Raw genomic sequence first — 20,682 nt, forward strand, 5'->3', positions numbered from 1 at the left:
TATCTAAATCAATCAACAAGCAGTTGTTACTCACTTGTGGGCTTTTTATTAGGTGATGGAGATTCAAGAAGCTTACAGTTCTACTGGGGAAACAACAGGTCCATATATAGTATGTATAGAACAACAACTATTGAACACACTATTCTTAGCATGGGCCTGGACTTTGTTGACTAGACTTTCATTTCATGTAGTCCTTCCTATGACTGGATGAGAAGAGTCACACAGAGAAAAAAAGTGTCTAAGAAGGGAAAAGCCTGTCTGCTGTTCGACCATCTGGAGCCCATTGAACTGGCTGAGCACCTCACTTTTCTGGAGCACAAATCTTTCAGACGGATTTCAGTAAGAAACTTGATATTTTCTGTTCCAAGGATAACATGCCAGCTTCCCCAGGAACACCATTTCCATCCTTTGAAAGAGTTGGCAGCCTCTGTCACGGTACCCCCCTGGAAACTTTCCCATAATCTCACAAGAACAAGCCCTTTGCAACAAAGAGGAGTATTATCCTCTCATTGTTTGTGGCTAAGAAGTTAAACTTCTGCCCATTTTTTCAACATCTTCTTTGTGGGACTACAGTTTGGTTTTTTTGTTTGCTTTGTGTTTTGTTTTGAGATATGCTCTGGCGTTTGTATTCAAAGTTAAACTACATTCATTTAAATGAAGATTTTTGCTCTTTTGAAGGGAAAGAATGATTCATTTGGATTTGGGTTAAATGTCTAATTGTGGTTGGTAGCTTAAATCCGAAATTGGAGCCTTCGGGGTGTAGTCCAAAGCTGGGCTCTTTCCTTTCCTGGGATCAACACCCTGAACCCAAACCCCAATTTCCTACTCATCTTGATACTGCCTTCTTCCTCTTTTCTACATTCTTTTTCTTCCTTAAGCCCTGGGTCCAGTTCTTTCAAGGGGCCTACTCACCGTTTGCTATTGTTCTACTTCCATAATCCTCTATACTTAGTCATTTTCTTGTGCAACTTCTGGCAGTTTTTGTTTGCCCTCCCATGCTTTGTGACCATGTCAGTTGCCTTCTTTTCCTGTACTCTAGCTGGAGAGGCGCTGACATCAGGACCCTTTGGAGCAGTACTTTCACTGCTGAAACAAAAAGTTTGTGTAGAGTGGAGCATTTGGTGATAAGCATGCATTTCTGAAGGATCGTTTCCTTCACTACGTCATGCGCTCCCATTTGCAGTGGACGTTAGGGATTTCCTGTAGGCAGATACACAGTGGGAGTCAAAGGATCCCTGCACGGACTTTTCTGAAGGTGCACAGATATTTGATGGCATTACTGTTGACTATCTGAAAGTATTCCTGACTTGCAGTGTTTGCTTAAGTGTAGCCCTAGTTCTTTCTGCTTTCATTTCTTAGTTTTATCTAACCAACAGTTTTTAAATTTTTGGCTATCTGTTCCTTGCCCTGAAAGGATATTGATTTCTTCTTCCTTGGTATAGGCCTGTTTCTGTTAGACGTGAGAGTTTTACTATTCTTTATATTAGCCTTTATGTAAATACACGATGGAGGAACTGTGCATATTAAGGAAAAAATGTCAAAATTGTAAGTGTGTTATGGAATATAAAAAAATATAGATGATGGGTAGGTGGATGGATGATAGATAAAAGATAGTTTGATGAATACATAGACAGATAAGTAACTAGAACAAAGAAGTCACTTGTCTAAGAAGCATTTTGATATTCTACTCTTAGCATTTCTAACTTTTCCTTTACTAGTTCACAGATTATCAAAGCTATGTAATTCATGGCTGCCTGGAGAATAACCCAACCCTGGAAAGATCTATTGCTTTATTTAATGGGATCTCTAAATGGGTCCAACTGATGGTTCTTAGCAAGCCAACTCCACAGCAAAGAGCCGAAGTCATCACAAAATTTATAAATGTTGCCCAGGTAAGGACACTTTTCTCTTTTCATATGTGTCTAGTAATTAAGCTTAATGTAAGAAGATATTCTAAACCAGGGATGCATGAACTTTAAAAAAATTATTTTAATAATTTTAATTTTATGCATTTTATTTTAATCATTTAAAAATCAGTCTGAGAAGGATTGATAAACTTCGCCAAAGGGTCCAAGGCACGAAAAGTTAAGAACTCCTGTTCCAAATGTTTTTTCAGAGCATTCTCTGAGAAAGGCTAGTGGACAAATTTTATTTGTCATTGTAAACATGCTGAAAAATGGAGCTTTCCTAGTGGATTTCTCATGGTTACATTAGGCATTGGTCATTTGTTCAATCATTCATTCAAGTAGTAAGTATTTGTTAAGCCCTTCTCCATGACATTTGTCTTTTAGAAACTCCTTCAGCTACAGAATTTTAATACATTGATGGCCGTGGTGGGAGGACTGAGCCATAGTTCTATTTCTCGCCTCAAAGAGACCCATTCTCATCTTTCTTCAGAAGTTACAAAGGTAATTGTGGGATATACTCAAATTTAGAACAAAAGATTTGTTTTCCAGAACTTATTTTTTATGTACAGTAAATAGATGTATATTTGTTTGTAGGGGGTTTATTTTCTTCTGTAAATGGAGACTGTGAAAAAATTGCAAAATTAACACTATTCTGTGAAGATAATCTTAATAAAAAGAAAATTAAGTATTTTAAGAATGAGCTAAACTTCCCCCTGGACATCTCCTATTCATAGTGCAATGGGGGATGAACTTTCTCATACTGCATGTGACCAGAGTAGTATAAGAAGGAATTAGAGTCCTGATGGTCATTTTAATGCAGTATCCCAGTGTAATATGTATCATTTCTTTTAAGCATCATCAAGGTTTCCTTCTCATTCTATTTCTCCAAGGTCAAGATTTATCATCCATTTTTCTTTCTTTCCTGAAGAGTGCCTTCTCATTTTCTGCTAAGGTGAACATCACCTGATCTGGAGAAACTCTCATTGCATTCTGTTACCGTATCTTAATACATTTAACTGACTAATTGAGCCAGATTCTAGTTTTCTCATAAAAACTTCTACTTTCTTCTACTTACCTAAAATACATTCTTGTATAAAAATTATTTTTTATTTCATTAAATATTTCCTTAATACATATAAAAGAATTGCTAACAGTCCAAATTCTCACTTTCCTATCCCTTCCCGGTCTTTGAGAAAACAAGCAAATTTATTTTGATTATACATATAAGGTCATGTCAAAACATTTCCATATTATCCATATTGCAAAAGAAAACACAAACAAAATAAAATAATAAAAATAAAATTAAAAAAAGTATGTTTTGATCTGCATTCAGAGCTCATCAGTTCTCTCTCTGAAGGTGAGCAGCATTTTTCATCATGGCTCCTTATGAGTTATCTTGGATCCTTACATTGATCAGAGAAGCTACATTTTCACGCTTAATCATTCTTGTAATCCAGGTTCTGCTCACTTCACTTTATACGAATTCATATAAGTCTTTCTAGATTTTCCTAAAATGATCCTGCTCATCATTTCTTATAGCACAATAGTAATCCATCACAATCTTATACCACAACTTGTTCAGACATTCCCAGACTGATGGACATCCCCTTGATATCCAATTCCTTGCCACCACAAAGAGAGCTGCCATAAATAAATAAATGTAATATAAATATAAATTACATATAAATTATTGTAACATAATACTGTATATATGACTATATATAGTATAATAGTTTATGCACACACATACACAGATACACACAAAACAAATAGGTCCCTTTCCCTTTCCTTTGATCTCATTGGGTTACTGACGTAGTAGAGGTATTGATGGGTCAAGGGGCATGTACACTATTGTAGCCCGATGGACATAGTTTCAAATTATTCTCCAGAATGGTTGAACTAGTTTACAACTCCACCAACAGTGTATTAGTGTCTCAATTCTAAAATGCATTCTCACCTCCCTACTGAACAAGCTGGGTTAGGGGTTATGAGAGACCCAAAAAGAATAAAAGTCCCCATCCTCAACAAACTTACAACTAGGTTGAGGAAAGTAAGAATTATATACATGAGAAATTACAAGATAATCCCTAAACCAGGCCTTTATGTTACATTTATCCTGAGATTCATAAGGACAAATTTTTCCCTCATTGAGAAAGTGATTGTAAATAAAGATCATTTCATTCTTTGTATTTTTATTCTGAGTACTTAGCATAGTGTTTGGCAAATAGTAAATACTTAGAATAAATGCTTTATGACTGACTGATTGAAAAGATTTTCCAGACATGTCATTTCATTAATTTAAGTTATGCTTCTACAGATAAGTTGAATGCTAGGAGTCATAGAAGCCAGTCTTCTGCTCCCACATTTCATATCCAATTCCAGTCTCCTGGAGGTCATTGTCCCAAATAATTGTTTTATTACCCATTTTCTCAGTCACTTTTTTCTAGTTCAACCCAGCAGCCTCTCTGACTGAACCTTGACTGCCTCTGTGGAGGATTTTAGAACTCCTTAGCAAAATATACCATCACATCTCCAGAGACACGACCAGCAAGAATATAGGAAGAGAGAGACGCAACTTGGAGACATTAATTCTGTATCTGTTTTCAGGACTGGAATGAAATGACTGAACTCGTCTCCTCCAGTGGCAATTATTGCCGTTACCGCAAAGCTTTTGCTGACTGTGAAGGCTTCAAAATCCCCATCCTGGGAGTTCACTTGAAAGACTTGATCGCCGTTCATGTCATTTTTCCAGACTGGACTGAAGATCATAAAGTCAATATTGTGAAGATGCACCAGCTCTCAGTGACCTTGAGTGAACTAGTCTCCCTCCAGAGCTCCTCACACCACTTGGAACCTAACATGGATTTAATCAACCTCTTAACAGTGAGTATCAAGAACATTTATGCCTATATTAGCTCTTCCTTCTTTCCTCTCAGTCTAATAAGCCCATGAGGCTCTGTGACAAGAACTGGTTTTGCTGTTGGATTTAATTCAGATAAATAAATGTTGAGTAGAAGTGCAATGGTCACTAAACTTGTTTTTTAAACATTCATCTCTATAAACAAATTCTGAGCCTGCACTCCAATTATTATATGTTTATGTATATATGTATATACACATACTTAATATGCAAATATTTATTCATTTATGTAGAAATTATTATATAGGTATGATTATACTAATTATGTATATTATCATATACACAGTAGAAATAAAAGAAGATAGGAGAAAGATGAATTATATTTAAAATAATACTTGGTGTATTTATGGGGCTCTGGTGTGGGTAAAATGAGGGGGATGGGTTACCAATGGCACACTCACTGTTGGTACAGGTGCCAGGGTCATGGTCTACTCTGAGGGACCTTAGCACAGAAGAGGAAAGGTTTGGAGCTTTCACATTTTGGGGGAGAGGGGGATATTGATGGACAGCTGCAAGTGGGAGTAGGGTTATGTTATGCCATAATGGGTAAATAGTATAGTGTAATTGTATTGAAACAGTCATGGAAATTGGCAATTATAGAAAGTGTGTGATATGACCTGTCTTCCCACCCTCTGACTGGGGTCCTGTCATGTTCCAATGGAAATGTATAGGCCCTACTTTGGAGGCCTCTAGCATACTCTACAAACAGCTGGATTCAGAGTTGGGAAAACTTCTAGCACTAGGTCTATGATCTTATGATCCATTGGGTACCATGGCTCCTCTGGGAGTTGGATCTAGACTTCAACTCAGTGTCTGCATAGATCTCTTTACTTCAGACTCATGGAACATAAGAGATAGTACTAGTCAAAATCCTGTGAGGCCTCTGGGTAGCACCTGCCAGACTTGAGCTTCTGTTTTGTTCTTGTGGAAGTGGGATGAGGCCACTTCTTGTACCACCTCCACAACTGCCTCAGCTCCTCACCAGGTTGGTATCAGAGGTCTCCTTCCCATACCATTGGGAAGGGCATTCTCACTATCAGAGGAAAGAGTACTTCCCTTTCCCCCCAGCCTACTATTTTTGTCCTCAGTGATAGTATACAAAAATAGCATCTATTCCACTAATGGTTATCAGGTAACCCAAGAGGATAGAGACCCCAGCTTCTGAGTAGAGAGGGAGAATGCTTCTCTGGCTCCTGTCACTACCATGGCCATTGCCACTCTTGCCCCTCACCCTGGTGATGATGGTATTCCCAGAGACTGTGGTGATTCAACAATGGAAGATGTCCCTACCACCTGTGGATTGGAGCTAATGGCCATCCTAATCACATGATGTGCTATTACTATACACTCTCCTGGCTCCAGTAGGGCCACCTTGCAAGATTTATGATAGAATCCCGGAAGACTAAACTGGACATCTCTGATTATTGGACTTCTTTAGAGAGGGTGTTGAGGAAGAAAGCAGGGTTTCAGTGAATAACAAAAGATGGAGGGAATGTGAGAAGATGTCTAGCATGAATTTGTTGTTGTTGAGTCATATTTCAGTCATGTTCAACTCTTCATGGCCTTGTTTGGGGTTTCTTGGCAAAGATAGTGCAGTGGATTGCCATGTCCTTCCCCAGCTCATTTTACAGATGAGGAGGTGAAACATACAGGTTGAAGTGACTTGCCCAAAGTCACACAGCTGGTAAGTGTCTGAGTGAGTGTTAGATTTGAATTCAAGAAGATGTTTTCTTGACTCTAGGGCTGTCATTCTATTCACTGTGCCACCTTGCACCCCAGCATGATGTAGAGTTTGTTAATAACAGAAGGTTTTATAATAATCATCAGAGCTAACATTTATATTGCATTTCAAATTTTGTAGAGCACTTTACAAATCAATCCTCATAACAACACTGGGAGTCAGGTGCTCTTTTTCCCCCCATTTTATAGATGAGATGACTGAAACAGACAGAGGGTGAGCAGCTTCCCCAGGATCACACACTCAGTGTCTGAAAATGAATTTAAACTCTGGTCTTCCTGACTCCAGTGCTTTATCCATTGCACTATGTAGCTGGGAGTAGAAGGCAGAGAAAGACTGGAACTGGAGAGGTCTAGAGCTGACTTTATTCTGGGTGCGTGTGGCCACTGCACTGTTCCATCCTTGCTGACTTCTGTCTCTCCCTCATATTGACCTGAATTCTCACCCAGTCCTAGGTGTTCTGTATGACTTCGGGGTCATATGAACTAACCATGTGAACCGGTTCATTGGGAATGATCCACAGTTATGGCAGAGGGGATGCTGAAGAAAGTCATAGCAACTAAGAACCCCAGTGGGAAATTAAAACAGTTTAATCTTCTTTGCTAGAATAGTGTAAATAAATTTCCTCAGGCAATTGGGTTCAAATTGTAAAATGGGTGGTCCTGAGACATTTGTTCAAAGTGTTTCCAAACCATATATTTATCTACCAGATGATAGGATAATATCACATGTCATCTGGGATTCCGGGAGGGACAAGCAGTTCAAGGTCCAGGCGAGATAGAAGGCTGGTTGGGTCTGCCAGGGATATCAGGGTTCTGCGTGAAAGAAGTAGCCCAACCCCGCCCGCCCCCCCCCCCCCACTCCAACCATGAGATGTCAGTGCCACTGACAAAGGAAAGTTCTGCCCTGCCCATGTTAGTTCTGCCTTTTTCTGGCTCACTTTCACAACTAAATCTTAATAAGGTCATTGAGGGCAGGGACTGATTGGAATTCCTCTTTGCACATCCAAGCACACTGTGGGGCAATAACTTCATAGAAATTTAATCTTTGTTTAATTGAATTGATTGGATGTAGTGTCATTGGGGATGGAGTCACCTCTATTGCTCTGCACACTTAGGCAGATTCCAGGTGTTTTAGGAGTCCTAAACATTTCTTAGAGATGGAGTAGGGGAAGGGTCTCCAGAAAAGCACTGGATTTTTGTATCTCAAGGATTTACAGGCTAGGAAGGACAGCTCTTGCCCGGAATCAATTGCTAAGCAAAGATATCAGGATTAGAAGTTCTCAGAGAGGTAGCATGGCATGGCAGACAAAGCGATGAAATTGGAGGCAGGAAGATCTGTGTTCAAATCTTGCTTCTGACACTCACCATGGGAAGAGGAACAAATCACATAATTTCACTGAACCCTGGTTTCCTCATCTATGAAATGAAGATAATACTTGTAGTAGCTACTCTACTGATAATCAGTCATCAAGTATCTATCCACTAAGTACTGTGTGCAAATCAAATATTATTTTTATAAAAATTCAATATAAATGACTGGACAACTTTAAAGTGCTATATAGATGCCAATTACTGTGGTTATTGTTACTGTCATCATTGACATTCTCTCTGTTCCTGCCTTTCCCAAAAGTGATAGGAAAATCACACCATCGGCTCCAAGAGAACCGCAATTCAATCCAACAAAAGCGAGTTGCTTATTCATCTTTTTTCATTTTTTTTTTTTAATTTGAGGAAGAGGGGGAGACGTAGGCCTGTGATTGCTTCCTCTAGCAATGCACATCAGCAAGTTGTTTGTAATTTATAGTCTTCAAGTTGCCTGGGGCAAAGTGACAGATAAATTTAAACCTAGGTCTTCCTGATTCCAAGAATGCTGCCTGCTACCCCATGCAGCCTGTCCATTCATAACTTGATGCTTATTTGTACAGCCTCCAGTTTGTTGCTTCCGTCTCCTTAGAGTCCTGTGTTGCAGATTCTGAAGGTCACTTCTGCTTGGGGAAGGGGGTGGGGGAAAAGGCAGCTAAATTCCCCTACCCTTGCATAAGCTGGGTGAGGGAAGAAACCCCTAATTGGATTTATACAATCTCAGCTCTGAGAGGTGGCTTTCTATTTCCAACATGTTTTTGTGGCATAGTTTGTTGTCAAGTCAAAATGACTTGGATTCTAGCTCCAGCTCTGCTTACCTATAAACTATCTGATCAGCCTCAGATGCCTTATCAGTAAAAACTAGGGGGCTGGACTAGGTGATTGCAAAGGTTTTGTCCAGAAATCATTGCTGGTATCCTTATTCTTATTGATGAAGGTGGTGATGGTGGTGATGATGATGACAATGGTGAGGATGATGATGGATAGTTTATTGTAGTAGTTAGAGGATTGAGACTCATAGTCAAAAAAATTTGATTCAATACCCATACAAACTATTTGACCAACGGTAAGTCACTCATTCTCTCCACACACAACTCTAAAGACTTTAAGTAGCAGAAAATCAGGAAAAAAGAGGTCTGCATTGTAGAGGGAGTGTTTGTGTTTTTTTGGGTGGTATTTCCCAACCCCAGTGAAATCACAGTTCTTCAATCACCCTCCCTCCCATAAGAGCATTATTATATTTTCCAATGATTTTACATAGGAAACTGTAACAGTGGTCTCCTTATCTTCTCTGCCAAGGTGATGTAAGTAAATTTCCTCAGGCTGCTGGATTCAAATTTTAAAATTTATGATTTCAAGACATTCACTCAAATGATTTCCAGACTATATATTTGCTGACTAGAGGATGAGATTCCCCTGAGAATAGCCCCATATGCCAGTGAGGTCCTTAGCATTTCACAGAAACAACCAACCAGTGGAATCTTGTATTTCTCAGGGGTTGAAATCATGCATCATATTTTACACACAGAGACACTCTTGGTTGGAGAGGAAAAAATAATCTAACAAATTGCATACACCTGCATCAGTAAATCATTTGCACATGTAAATTTGTTTCTATGAATAATTGCCCAGAGCAAGAAACTTGAATCTGGCCCAAACCCACATGCACATGTGATGTCTGCCCACCAACCACAAAGTAATGCTTTGGTTTTCGAAGCATTCAGTGAGGCTGTTGGAGAAATCAAGACCGTAACTTCATGTCATGGCTTATTCTGATGGGTTCCTCATCTAGATGAAGATCGTACCCTATTAAGAAATTCTTTTTGGAATACAAATGTGACCAACAAACCTGTAACAAATAAGTGTCTGAGTGGTAAGGAAAGTTGAATTTATTAATTTTATTATCTCTGTAAGATCTAGGACAGAGTAAGCGGATGACAAAAAAAAATTAGGACTAGTCAATCTTTTAGTTGAATTTAAGCATTTGGAAACGTGAGATGATATATGGACCAACAAATGTATGAAAACCCACAAAAAGTTGAATAGTGTCTTTTGTTGCCCAGAAAAGAAAGTGAAAATTTTGAAATCTGCCAAAAGTCCTTACATGTTTATAAGTACTGTCCCCTGTATTAACCATGAAAATCTTCTAAAGTAACAGAATATGGAAATGTTACACGTGCGTATAAAATGCCATACTAGAAAGAGTATCACTGGGAAAGGAGTTGAGAACCACATACTAATTCTGCCTCTGAAGCTAAACCAGCTATATGACCTAGAGAAAGGAATGAGACAATAACCGTATCACCCATTCAGGTCTAGATGAGACCTAAGATGGCATCTAGACTAGCACCTTCCTTTTACAGACAAGAAAACTAAGACTCAGAAAGGTGAACTTTCGGTTTGCTTGTCTTGTCCAAATCCCTAATTTGACAGATAAGAAAACTGAGACCAAGGCAGGTTAAGTGAGTAGGTCCCATGGGTAATTAGTGACAGAGGCAGGATTTGAACCTATGTCCTTTGGCTCCGGGCCAGTGCTTTCTTTAATTCCATTGATCTACTCGTTAATCTCCAAACACATATCATGGTACCCATGCCTCCATTTAGATTACCTACCCTCTTATTCCCATTCATATAACTCATACACTGCTTTCTATATGTGTAAATTTAGGCAATTTATTTGATCTCTGTAGGTCTCAGCTTTCTCTTTTGTATAATTAAGAAAGGTAGACTAGATGGCTCCATGACTCCTTCTAACTTGAAAACTATTATCCCTAAACAGTAATAAGTTCAGAAGAAGGGTGGGCTTGGGGAGAAATGAAATGAATAGTTTTTGAATATTTTGAATTTGATCTATGAAACATCTAGTTCAAAACGCCTAATGGGCAGTTCAAAATATGAGGCTAGACCTCAAGAGATACATGAAGGATGGATGTATAGATTTGAGTCATCTGTATAGGAATAATAATTGAACCCTTGGAAGTTGTTTTTAGTCATCTAATGTGAGAGTATTTATATGGAGAGAAGATCCAGGATGGATCCTTGTGGTATGCTCAATTAGGGGGTATAATATAAGCAATGAGCCAGAAAAATAGACTGAGAAGGACCAATCAGGCAGGCAGCAAGAATAACAAGAGAGAGAGCTTTGTCACAAAAACCCAGAGAGGAAAAGGTATTCAGGAAGAGAGAGAGTCAACAATAGGGTTCAATGCTGCCGATAGGGCAAAAAGGATGAGAACTGAGAACAGGCCCTTAGATTGCTCATTAAAGGACTTGCACAAAGTAATGAAGAGCCAAATGAGCAGAACCAGGAGATCATTGTATACAGTAACAGCAATATTGTTTTAAGAAAGACTTTGAGTGAGTAAGTTATTTTGACTGCTATAAATTCCCAAATTAACTATAAAGGACCTATGAAGAAAAATAACATCTGCATCCAGAGAAAGAACTGATGAACAGAATGTATAGAATAATTTTACATATATATATATATATATACACACCCATACATATATGTAGGTGCATATATTATATATACATACATATACACATATATCTATTTGTGTCTAATGGTAACCATCTCTAGGTGAGGGTGAGTGAAGAAAAAAGAAATTTACACAATAATATTGTTGTATAATTTTGTTTGTATTTTTAAAGGGTTAGCAAGTTGTCCATAGTAGATCTGCAGTTTCATATACAATCATCTGTTTATTGTACTGTTATGAAATGCTCGTTTCATTCCATAAATTCAAAACAAAATAAAACAAAGCAAAACTGCAACCTGTGAAACAGAAGGCTGAGAGTTTGTTGGAGAAATAAAATGATCAAATACCCTTAAAAAAAAAGAGACAATTGGTACTAGTATACTTTCAGATGAGTGACCAGGTTGAGAACCAACGTGGACAGTTAGAAAGAGAGTTAAGAGAAAATACTTTTTCAAGATTTTTATTGAGAAGTGGAAGAGAGATATAGGACATGAGTTAGTGGTCAACATGTTAAGACTACCAATTTTCATATAAACCCGCACTGGGAATATAGGATGGTGTAGGTATAAAGCTCTAAATTGAGAGTTAAGAAGCTTGAACTCTTATCTCACCTCTACCATGTATCTATGTGTAACATGTATACCATTTTTATAGGGCCAAGCAGGCTGTATCTCCCCTCAGGGTTCTAGGGTGTCCTAAGGGGCTGGAGTTCCATCTTTCTCCTACTGCCATAGGTTTGAGCCCCACTATGTTCCCCCACTCTTTGTTAGGGGGTTGTTAGTGGGTTAATGACAACATTAAGTAGTTTTTACAAAGAGTAATTGACTTCAAAGATGCAGCAATAACAAAGCATACTTCCCTCCAAACCTCAGGGGCACAATAGTGTCCCCACCACCACCACCTTGATGTGGGAGGGATGGGGATTAGACTTATAGTTTAGCTCTGTTCCTATTTAGGATTGGCCTCACCAAACTCATGTCCCCAAAGTGGAATCACTGCTAGATGGGTGATTATTTGGTTCAGTTTTCACTGGCTTAGGTCCAGAAGGTCACACTTGATCACCCCTGGCCCCTTGAGGAATCAGTGCTGGGCTGGCCCAGATTTTGATTCTGATTCCTGTGGCTTGATCATTCTACTCCCTATGCCTTATGTTATCTCACTGGTACTCTAAGCAAAAGTCACAGAACTTCCCCAGACACAGAAAAAGCCAAGAGCTGCCCAAAGCTCATTTCTGACTTTTCAAGGACACTGAAAGTTCTTACTGTGTAGTCCTTCAAAAAGTTTCTTCCCAGTCCCAAAGTTAGCCAACCAGAATGAGTTACAGGATATCTATTCATGATCCCCAGCTACTTCACTTACATATAATGATGATTCTCTCAGAAGTGGTTCCCTATTGTCCTCCATGTGGAGAGCTGCCATCTGAGGCACTCCTTGCATGCTCCAGACCCTTCTTCTCGATGACATATATATTCACTTTACAAAAAATAACTCTCAATTACATAGTTATTTTTGGTACAATGTTATTAATCTGACTCAGTGAGGATTTATTAAACACCTACTACATGTATCAGGCTCTAGACACAGTCTAAATATATGAGTCAACCATATATTTTTATACAAAACTTAGCATTGGTGTTTCTAAAAACTATATAGAAAGTCTTGCTGTGTTAGGAATGAAGAGACCAGACTCAAAGGCTTTAAAACTTCAGGCTCAAGTGACATCAACCAGCTAAAAACGTAAAAATAACAACACAAATTTAGCCATTCTGAAGAGGAAGTGTGAATTGGTGGCTAAGAAGTTTATTGGACTCGTCATCAGAAGATCTCATTTTTTTTTCCTGCTCCTATCACTTGTATAATTAGGGGAGGTAGAAGTGACTTTTCTTTCCAAAGCCAGTCCCTCTACCTGTGCCCTTGATCCCATCCTCCTGCTTTCCTCCTGAGCCCTTGCCTCTTTGATCTTCTCTCCATGGCATTCTCTATGCCTACCTACTTTTACTTAGTACTTATCCTCCTAGGTTTTGACACGAGCAACCACTCCTTTTCTAAACTGTCCTACCTAGATTTTAGGACATGTCACTCTCTTGGTTCTCTTTCTACCCGTCCAAATACTTTTTCCTCCTCAGTCTTCTTGCTATTAAACTTAGTGCCAAAGAACTTCAGGATCTCACAGATACTGCAATATGCCTCAAGTTAATATTTAATGAAATACAAAACCAAATTTATTTTTTCTAGAACCCTGAGAGGAGATATAGCCCGCCTGGCCCTATAAAAATGGTATACATGTTACACATAGATTTTCTATATTTTTTAACATAAAAATAATTTTATATTATTTTCTAGAGGATTTTCTATCCTCTATGAGTATGTTGAAAAGCAACTCAATGTCAGAGCGAATAGCCAAACATTCCTCTATTTTTCTGGATCATAATTGATGTGGATATACCCTAGGATTTTTTTTCTCCTAGACCCTCTTTGCTTCTTTCTCAAATACTCCTTCTTTGGTATTTCATTAGCTTCCATGGATTCAATTTCATCTCTGAAGATAAATCCCAAATGTACATATGTGGGTCTCATCTATCTCCCAGATTATAATCCTATGTCACCAATTGCCTGTTAAATAAGTTCACTTAGAGGTCAAAAACATATCTCAAATTCTGTCTGAAGAATTCATTATTCCAAACTCCTTCCTACTTCCTGCCCAATGAACCCTTTTCCATAATTGCCCTATTTCTGTTGAGGGCACCACCAGACACTTCGGGTTTGGAACTTCGGAGTCATTCCTGATACTTCTCTCTCACCACCCTCTCCTTGTTCAATAACTTGCCTAATCCTGTTGATTTTACCCCCATAGCTTCTGTCACATTTGTCACCTCCCTTTCATTCACACAGCACCATCCTAGTTCACACCCTCACCATTGCACAATGGACTACCTATAATATTCTTCTAACTAATTTCCCTGCCTTCAATATCTCCCTTCTTGAATCAATTCTTCACATAGCTGCAAAACTGATATTTCTAAAGCATGCATATTTTCTAGAGGCAATTAGGATTAAGTGACTTGACCAGGGTGACACAGCTAAGTAAGTGTCTGAAGCTGAATTTAGACTCAGGTCCTTCTGACCCCAGAGTCAGTGCTCTGTCCACTGTGTCACCTAGCTGTCTTTCCCCTATCATTTAAAGCCCTTCATAATTTATTCCTAGTCTCTTTCCAGAGTGATCTCACATTAGTCATTGTTATATATTCTATGTTCTAGCCAAAGTGAGCTATTTGTAGTTCCCTACATAATATACTGTGCTTTCTACTTCCTCGTCTTGGCGATCTGCCTCAAATGCCTGGGAGGCCATCTATTCTCACATGTGCTTCAAAGAATTCCTAATTTTCTTCGGGGCCCAGTTGAATGAGATACCATCTCCCCATAGGATGCCTACCTTTTTTTCTCCCCAGTTGTTACTACTCTCTTTTATCTGAATTTGCTTTGAATCAGGCCAGGGCCCCAGGGAGTAGTTAACTACTTCTTCCTTCAAGGTTCTAGAGGCTAGGAGAATCCTAGTACTATGATTGTTCACAAGCCCCCATCCAGTGTGTTCATTACCAGTTGACATCAATTAGCTAGCTAAACCTAATTAGCTTTTAGTTGGTCTGAAACATTCCCCTCTAAAAAAAATTTTGGAAAACTCTTCCATAAAAACATACAGAGTCAAGGAAAAATGAGCTCAAACTTTGGCACCTTTTCTCTTTTCATGGAGGGATGTCCTTTTCTTTTTTCATGGAGTTGTCATAAAGTTCCTGAATGATATGTGCTACTTTCTTCTGACCCCTTGTAGAGTCCTGCTGGTACTTTTCTCTCCACCCTAAGAGGCCATGCTCCCTAAAGCTACCTTTCCTCACTAAGTCCAGTTTGTCATTTTCTACCTTTTGCCCCAGTGCATTTGAGGTTTGTCCATTCTACCTGATAACATGGTTGTTTGGGGGAAAAATATGAAACTCCCTCTCTGAGCCCCCCTGCATCTTGTCCTTTGGTTACAGGCAAAAGGGTCTGGCTCCTTAATGTGATCTCAAAATTTATCTTTCAAAGCAATAGCTGAAAGTATCCTGCTCATATATTCTTCTCTGTTATAAAATGGCTAAAAGCATGTCTCACAGTTTCAACCAGTCTCAGAATATTTTGACATTTAATTTCATCCAATGTCTGGAATCACGCCACTTTTTGTATCTGATTTATACTTTTGATTGATTGACTAATTTAAAAGCAGGGCCTAGTAATTGTTCATCTCTGCTTTGTACATTTGATTGATTCTGTAAGGCAGATTTTAGGTAGTGAAGTGGTACAATAAATAGAGTGCTGGGCCTAAAGTCAGGAAGATTTGTACACAAATCTGGCCTCAGCTGTGTGATCCTAGGCAAGTCATTTAACCTCTGTCTACCTCAGTTTCCTCAACTGTAAAATAGGGTTAATAATGCCACATACCTCACAGGGTGGTTATAAGGATACAATGAGACAATATTTGTAAAAGTGCTTAGCATAGAGCCTGGCACTTAGTAGACATTTCATAAAGCTCTTGTTCCTTTCTTTCCCTTCCCCTTCTGTAAATAAATCAAAGAGGTATTTTCACCTGAGAAAAGTATCTGGAGATATAGAATCCTGTTACTTCTATTAATTGAGAGTGGGTGTGTGAATCACTATGTATGAATATTTACACATGCGCACACATGTATGATACATGCCTATTTACACAAATATATGTGTATACACACACAATGCACTGTATAGATTTTATACAGACTGATCTGTAGTCAAGTTGTTTCCTCCCAGTAGACTGTATTCCTTAAGGGCAGAGGTTGCTTTGTCATCTTTTCTTCTGTCCCCTAGTGCCCAGCATAGTACTCAACAAAAGCTTGCTTAATTGAATTAGAAAGCGAGAAGGGATACAAGTCCTAAAAGCAAAACAAAACAAAAAAAAAGAAACCAATGAGAGGGGGAATCCCCTTTATCCTTCATTTTTTTCTAAAAAAAAAAAAAAATTTTGGGCAAGCATGTTTCTTGACCCCTGATTATTCAAGCCAGTTTAAGAACCTTAAACAAAAGGTTGTAGAAAGTTTATCCTTGTGGTCACAGAAACTGAGTCAGAAAGCCCCAAAGAAGTCACCTAGCCCAATTCACGCCTAAACATGAACCCTGTCTACAGTATTCCCAACAAAGCATCATTTAGAAGAGACGTGAAAACCTTCCATCAAAGGAAATCCATGGATTTCATTGTACTAATTCCGTGTACATCCTACTTTTGCACAGCTCTAATTAATAGGAAATCCCTCTTCTTATCAACTATGCATTTTTCTATGTAACTTCTATCCACTAATTATAGTTCTAATTTCTTGGCTAAATTGAACAAATTTACTTTTTCTTCCATGTTACAGCCCTTCAAATACTTAAAGACAGCTTGTATTTATCCTTTAAGTTTTCTATTTTTCTGGCTAAATATCCCAAATTCTGTCAACTGATTTTCATATGACATAGTCTCAAATGTCCACAATCTTGGTTACCCTCCTCTGGATGTGCTCCAGTTTGTCAATATCCTTTTTAAAATGTGGTACCTGACACTAAATGCAAAATCCCTGATGTTGCTTGACCAGAGCAGAATATGGTGGTCTTATGGTTTCCCCTTATCCTGAACTCTCTGCATCTTTTACTGCGTACTAAAACTGCATTAGCTTTTGTGGATGCTACATCATGCTGTCTACGTATACTGGGCTTACATTCCACTATTGTCTCCCAAATCTTTCAGACAAATTATCTTCTACATACTTGCCACCCCCCTCTTGTTCAACCAATTTATTTTGAAAGCAAGTGTGGGGCACCCTACTTATCCTTATTGAGTAATTTAATCTTACTAGATTTGGCACTTATGTCTAGCTTGTCAAGATCTTTTTGGATCTCCATTGTCATCTACCATGTTAGCTATATCTCTCACCTTTGTTTCATCTTCAGATCTGATAAATTTCCTTCTATGTCTTCATCCACACAAATAGCAAAAGGTTTAAAAAGTAGAGTCAAAGTCAGATCCCTGTGACTGTTCACTAGAGATCTACATTCTAGCTAACATTGACCCATTCCATTCTGGATTCACTAATTTAATGTATTCTAAATCCATCTGACAATATTATCTACCCTACATCTTTCCATTTTGTCCAAAAGAATAGTATTAAAGACTTTGTCAAATGCTGTGCTGAAATATGGGCATACCACATTTGAACTACTAGTCTAGTCATCCTTCTTCTCACCCCAACATCCCCCCAAAAAGAAATTAGATTAGTTTGACATGTCCTGTTCATGATCAGCTTTTCTAATTCTTAGTGATTACTGCTTCATTTTTAAATATTCATTAGAATCTATTTGACAATACTCTCTTGAATTTTTGTCAGGAATCCAAGTCAAATGTGCCAACCTGTAGTTTGAAGTTTCTGCCCTTTGTTTTCTCTTAAAATCACACTTCTCTGCAACTAAGACTTCAGATTTCACAGCTTTATATATTAAAGTGTTTTGGGAAAGAGGGAGAAGAATAGTTAAACGTACATATCTGTACGTGTAATTTACTTATCCTGTTTCCAAATGCGGACTACATAGAGAACTGCACTGTGAACTTCTCAACTGTTTTTCTCTTGCAAAGAAAGACCAGATGAAGATGTCTTTAGCCAGAATCACATTTTCATCATAGCCCAGAGTTGTTGTTTTTTAAAATGTTTCAATTTCATAGTATAAGAAATATTCTTTCAGTTTTTTTCTTGATATTTTTAGACCTTGCAGTTACTTTTACCATTCTGAGTATATGCAAATTACTGGAAAGTACCTGAATTTTTTACAGTCTGGTGGGGAAAAATTCAAAAATTGGTTTACATAGAGTAAGCCTGACTACACAGTTGTCTTTCCCTCCCCCCACAACTGTGCCTAGGCAAGACAATGCATATTATATACATACACAAATTCACTCACACACATGTATATATGTATATGTATTAGAGCCTGGTCAGTGTTAATATGCTCAAATGTGGGGACATGTGGTTACTGAACACCTTTTCCTAAATCTAAATAAAACAATATAAAAAAACTTACAGGAATCAAATAAGTTAGCCTTAAAATCCAAACAGCATGCAGCAGCATCTGTTGGCAAATATAATATTAGGAAAGTAAAACCAGTCATTTATTTGGACTTGAGCATAATAGCCAATAGAACTTTAAGGGATGAAGCGAAATGATGGATGAGAAAGGGCAGCCTCAACACTGCAAAGAAAACAAGAGGCTTGGTACAAAGAGATAATGGCTCAATTCACTGAAGTTCTTTAGAGTTATGATAAGGTTAGGTTCTCTCTGACTTCCTCCAAATAGGATTGTGGTATTTGAGAACAGGATAGGACTTGAGAGATTGTTTTATTTACCTTACCCACTATTTAACTGAGGAGTAACCATAGGACCATAGAGGAAAAAGTGACTTGTCCAAGGTCATATGTAGCAGAGCTATGATGCTTCTTCAGGCTAAACATCTAGGTGAAAATCTAAAGATGCAAGCAAATAATTAGAAATTTGAATAGACATACATCCAAATAATCACCTGAGTAGGTTTTAATTTTTAAAAACTCTTTAGTTAATTAACAAATGCATTTTTTGCCTACTCTACGAAAGTCATCCACTATGGAGGATATGAAGAAATTTGAATCATAGCTGACTTCTTGCCCTCCCAAAACTTACAGTCTAACTGGAAGTCTAAACTGATACATATGAAAATTAATGATTGATTAGAAGTTACACTATATGGTACTGGCTATATGTGCAATGGGAGTTCAGAGATGAAAAAATTCAGTTTTGACTAGAGAAGCTTTATGAAGGAGTGTGGTTAGTATTGAGGTGGGATTTGGAGGTGAGGAGGGAGGGCTTTCTAAATGGAGGGAATAGTGTGAGGCAAGGGTATGCTGTGGTCTGCTAGTTGGTTTTTTGAGGAGCTTTGCATTGGTTGAACATATTGTGAATTCTACTGTTTGTCTGATTTATTTTTAGGGTTGTTGCATGTCAACAAAGTTGGGTGTGTCAATCCTGCACAGACTGTTTCATTATTTATATCATCTTGGTTAGAACTTCTAGGCAAGGCAAAAACACACCTTTGTAGTCAATCTCACTTCATTAACAGTTTGATAATTTTTGTTTACAATGGATTGTAAAAGCATGAGCATGAGAGTACCATATGTGGTAAGTGGTGGAGAGATTTGCCTGACTAGTAAGGAGCATATATGTTGAGGAGGAGAGAGAAAGATGCTCAGATGAACAGATCTGAAAGCCAGATATCACAGTTAACAGGTCTTTTTTCCCCTGATATCAAGCCTGCATTTGCCTCTTTGCAATTTCTATATACCTTCAGGGAAATGCAAGAGGAAGAGAAGATGTGATCATGTGGCAAGGGTGATGGAAGACAGGTTGACAGCCCAAGTGTTATCCTCATGATTAAGCTTGCAGTCCACTAAAGCCTATAGATCTTTTTCAGAAAAACTGTTAGCTAATAATTTCTCCTCTAATATACATGTAGATTTTTGAACCCAAATATGAGGCATTGTATTTACCTTTATTAAATTTCATCCTATTAGAATTATCTGAGTATTATAGTCTGCCAAGACTTCTATGTATCTTGTCTCTGTCACCTATTATATTATAATCCTTTTTCCTTTTTGGGCATTACCTGCAAATCTGATAACTATGCCATCTATACCTTTACTCAAGTCACTGATAAAAATTTTTAAAAGCACACGATTTCTGTCCTAGTGGCCTGTAACATGTGCTACAATGACAAGTTGACTTCCATTTTCTCCTCCATTTATCATCACCCAAATGTTCTCTACCATGCTTCTCCACATGAATATATATGTATGTACACATATATGTATGTATGTATGTATGTAATCATCATTTGCAATGTGGCATGGCCCAGTTACTGATCCAACTTTTTTTTTTTCAGTTTTATTCATCCAGAATTAGTCTAGTCATGGGTTTTGTCCCACCATCCATGTCTCAGTGATTCTTGAGAGGTCAAGTGTCCCTATTCCATTACTTCTAGTTCCTCTAGCTTATTGCCTAAACTCTGAGCAAATAGATATTTTATCTTGGCTTCTTTCTTATGGTTTCCAGTAACCTTATTTTCAGATCCTCCACCATTGAAGGATACTACTATTCTTTTCTTTTTTTTTTTAATGGAAGCTATTCTCAAAGGTGTCTAGTTTAGTAGTTG

The 20,682-nt window shown here is 38.1% G+C and overlaps 1 protein-coding gene across 3 annotated transcripts in view; it reads left to right on the forward strand.

The window, feature by feature from the left end:
• Positions 1 to 20,682, forward strand: part of RASGRP3 (RAS guanyl releasing protein 3) — a 157,752-nt gene that overhangs the window by 97,968 nt on the left and 39,102 nt on the right. For all 3 annotated transcript variants that reach the window (XM_072634144.1, XM_072634145.1, XM_072634146.1), the window contains 4 exons: positions 192 to 339; positions 1,719 to 1,892; positions 2,292 to 2,408; positions 4,515 to 4,790. In XM_072634144.1, coding sequence (XP_072490245.1) covers positions 192 to 339; positions 1,719 to 1,892; positions 2,292 to 2,408; positions 4,515 to 4,790 — 715 coding nt within the window. The remainder of the gene's footprint in view (positions 1 to 191; positions 340 to 1,718; positions 1,893 to 2,291; positions 2,409 to 4,514; positions 4,791 to 20,682) is intronic.

Source organism: Notamacropus eugenii, chromosome 1 (assembly GCF_028372415.1).
Source record: "Notamacropus eugenii isolate mMacEug1 chromosome 1, mMacEug1.pri_v2, whole genome shotgun sequence".
NCBI classification, from domain to species: domain Eukaryota; kingdom Metazoa; phylum Chordata; class Mammalia; order Diprotodontia; family Macropodidae; genus Notamacropus; species Notamacropus eugenii.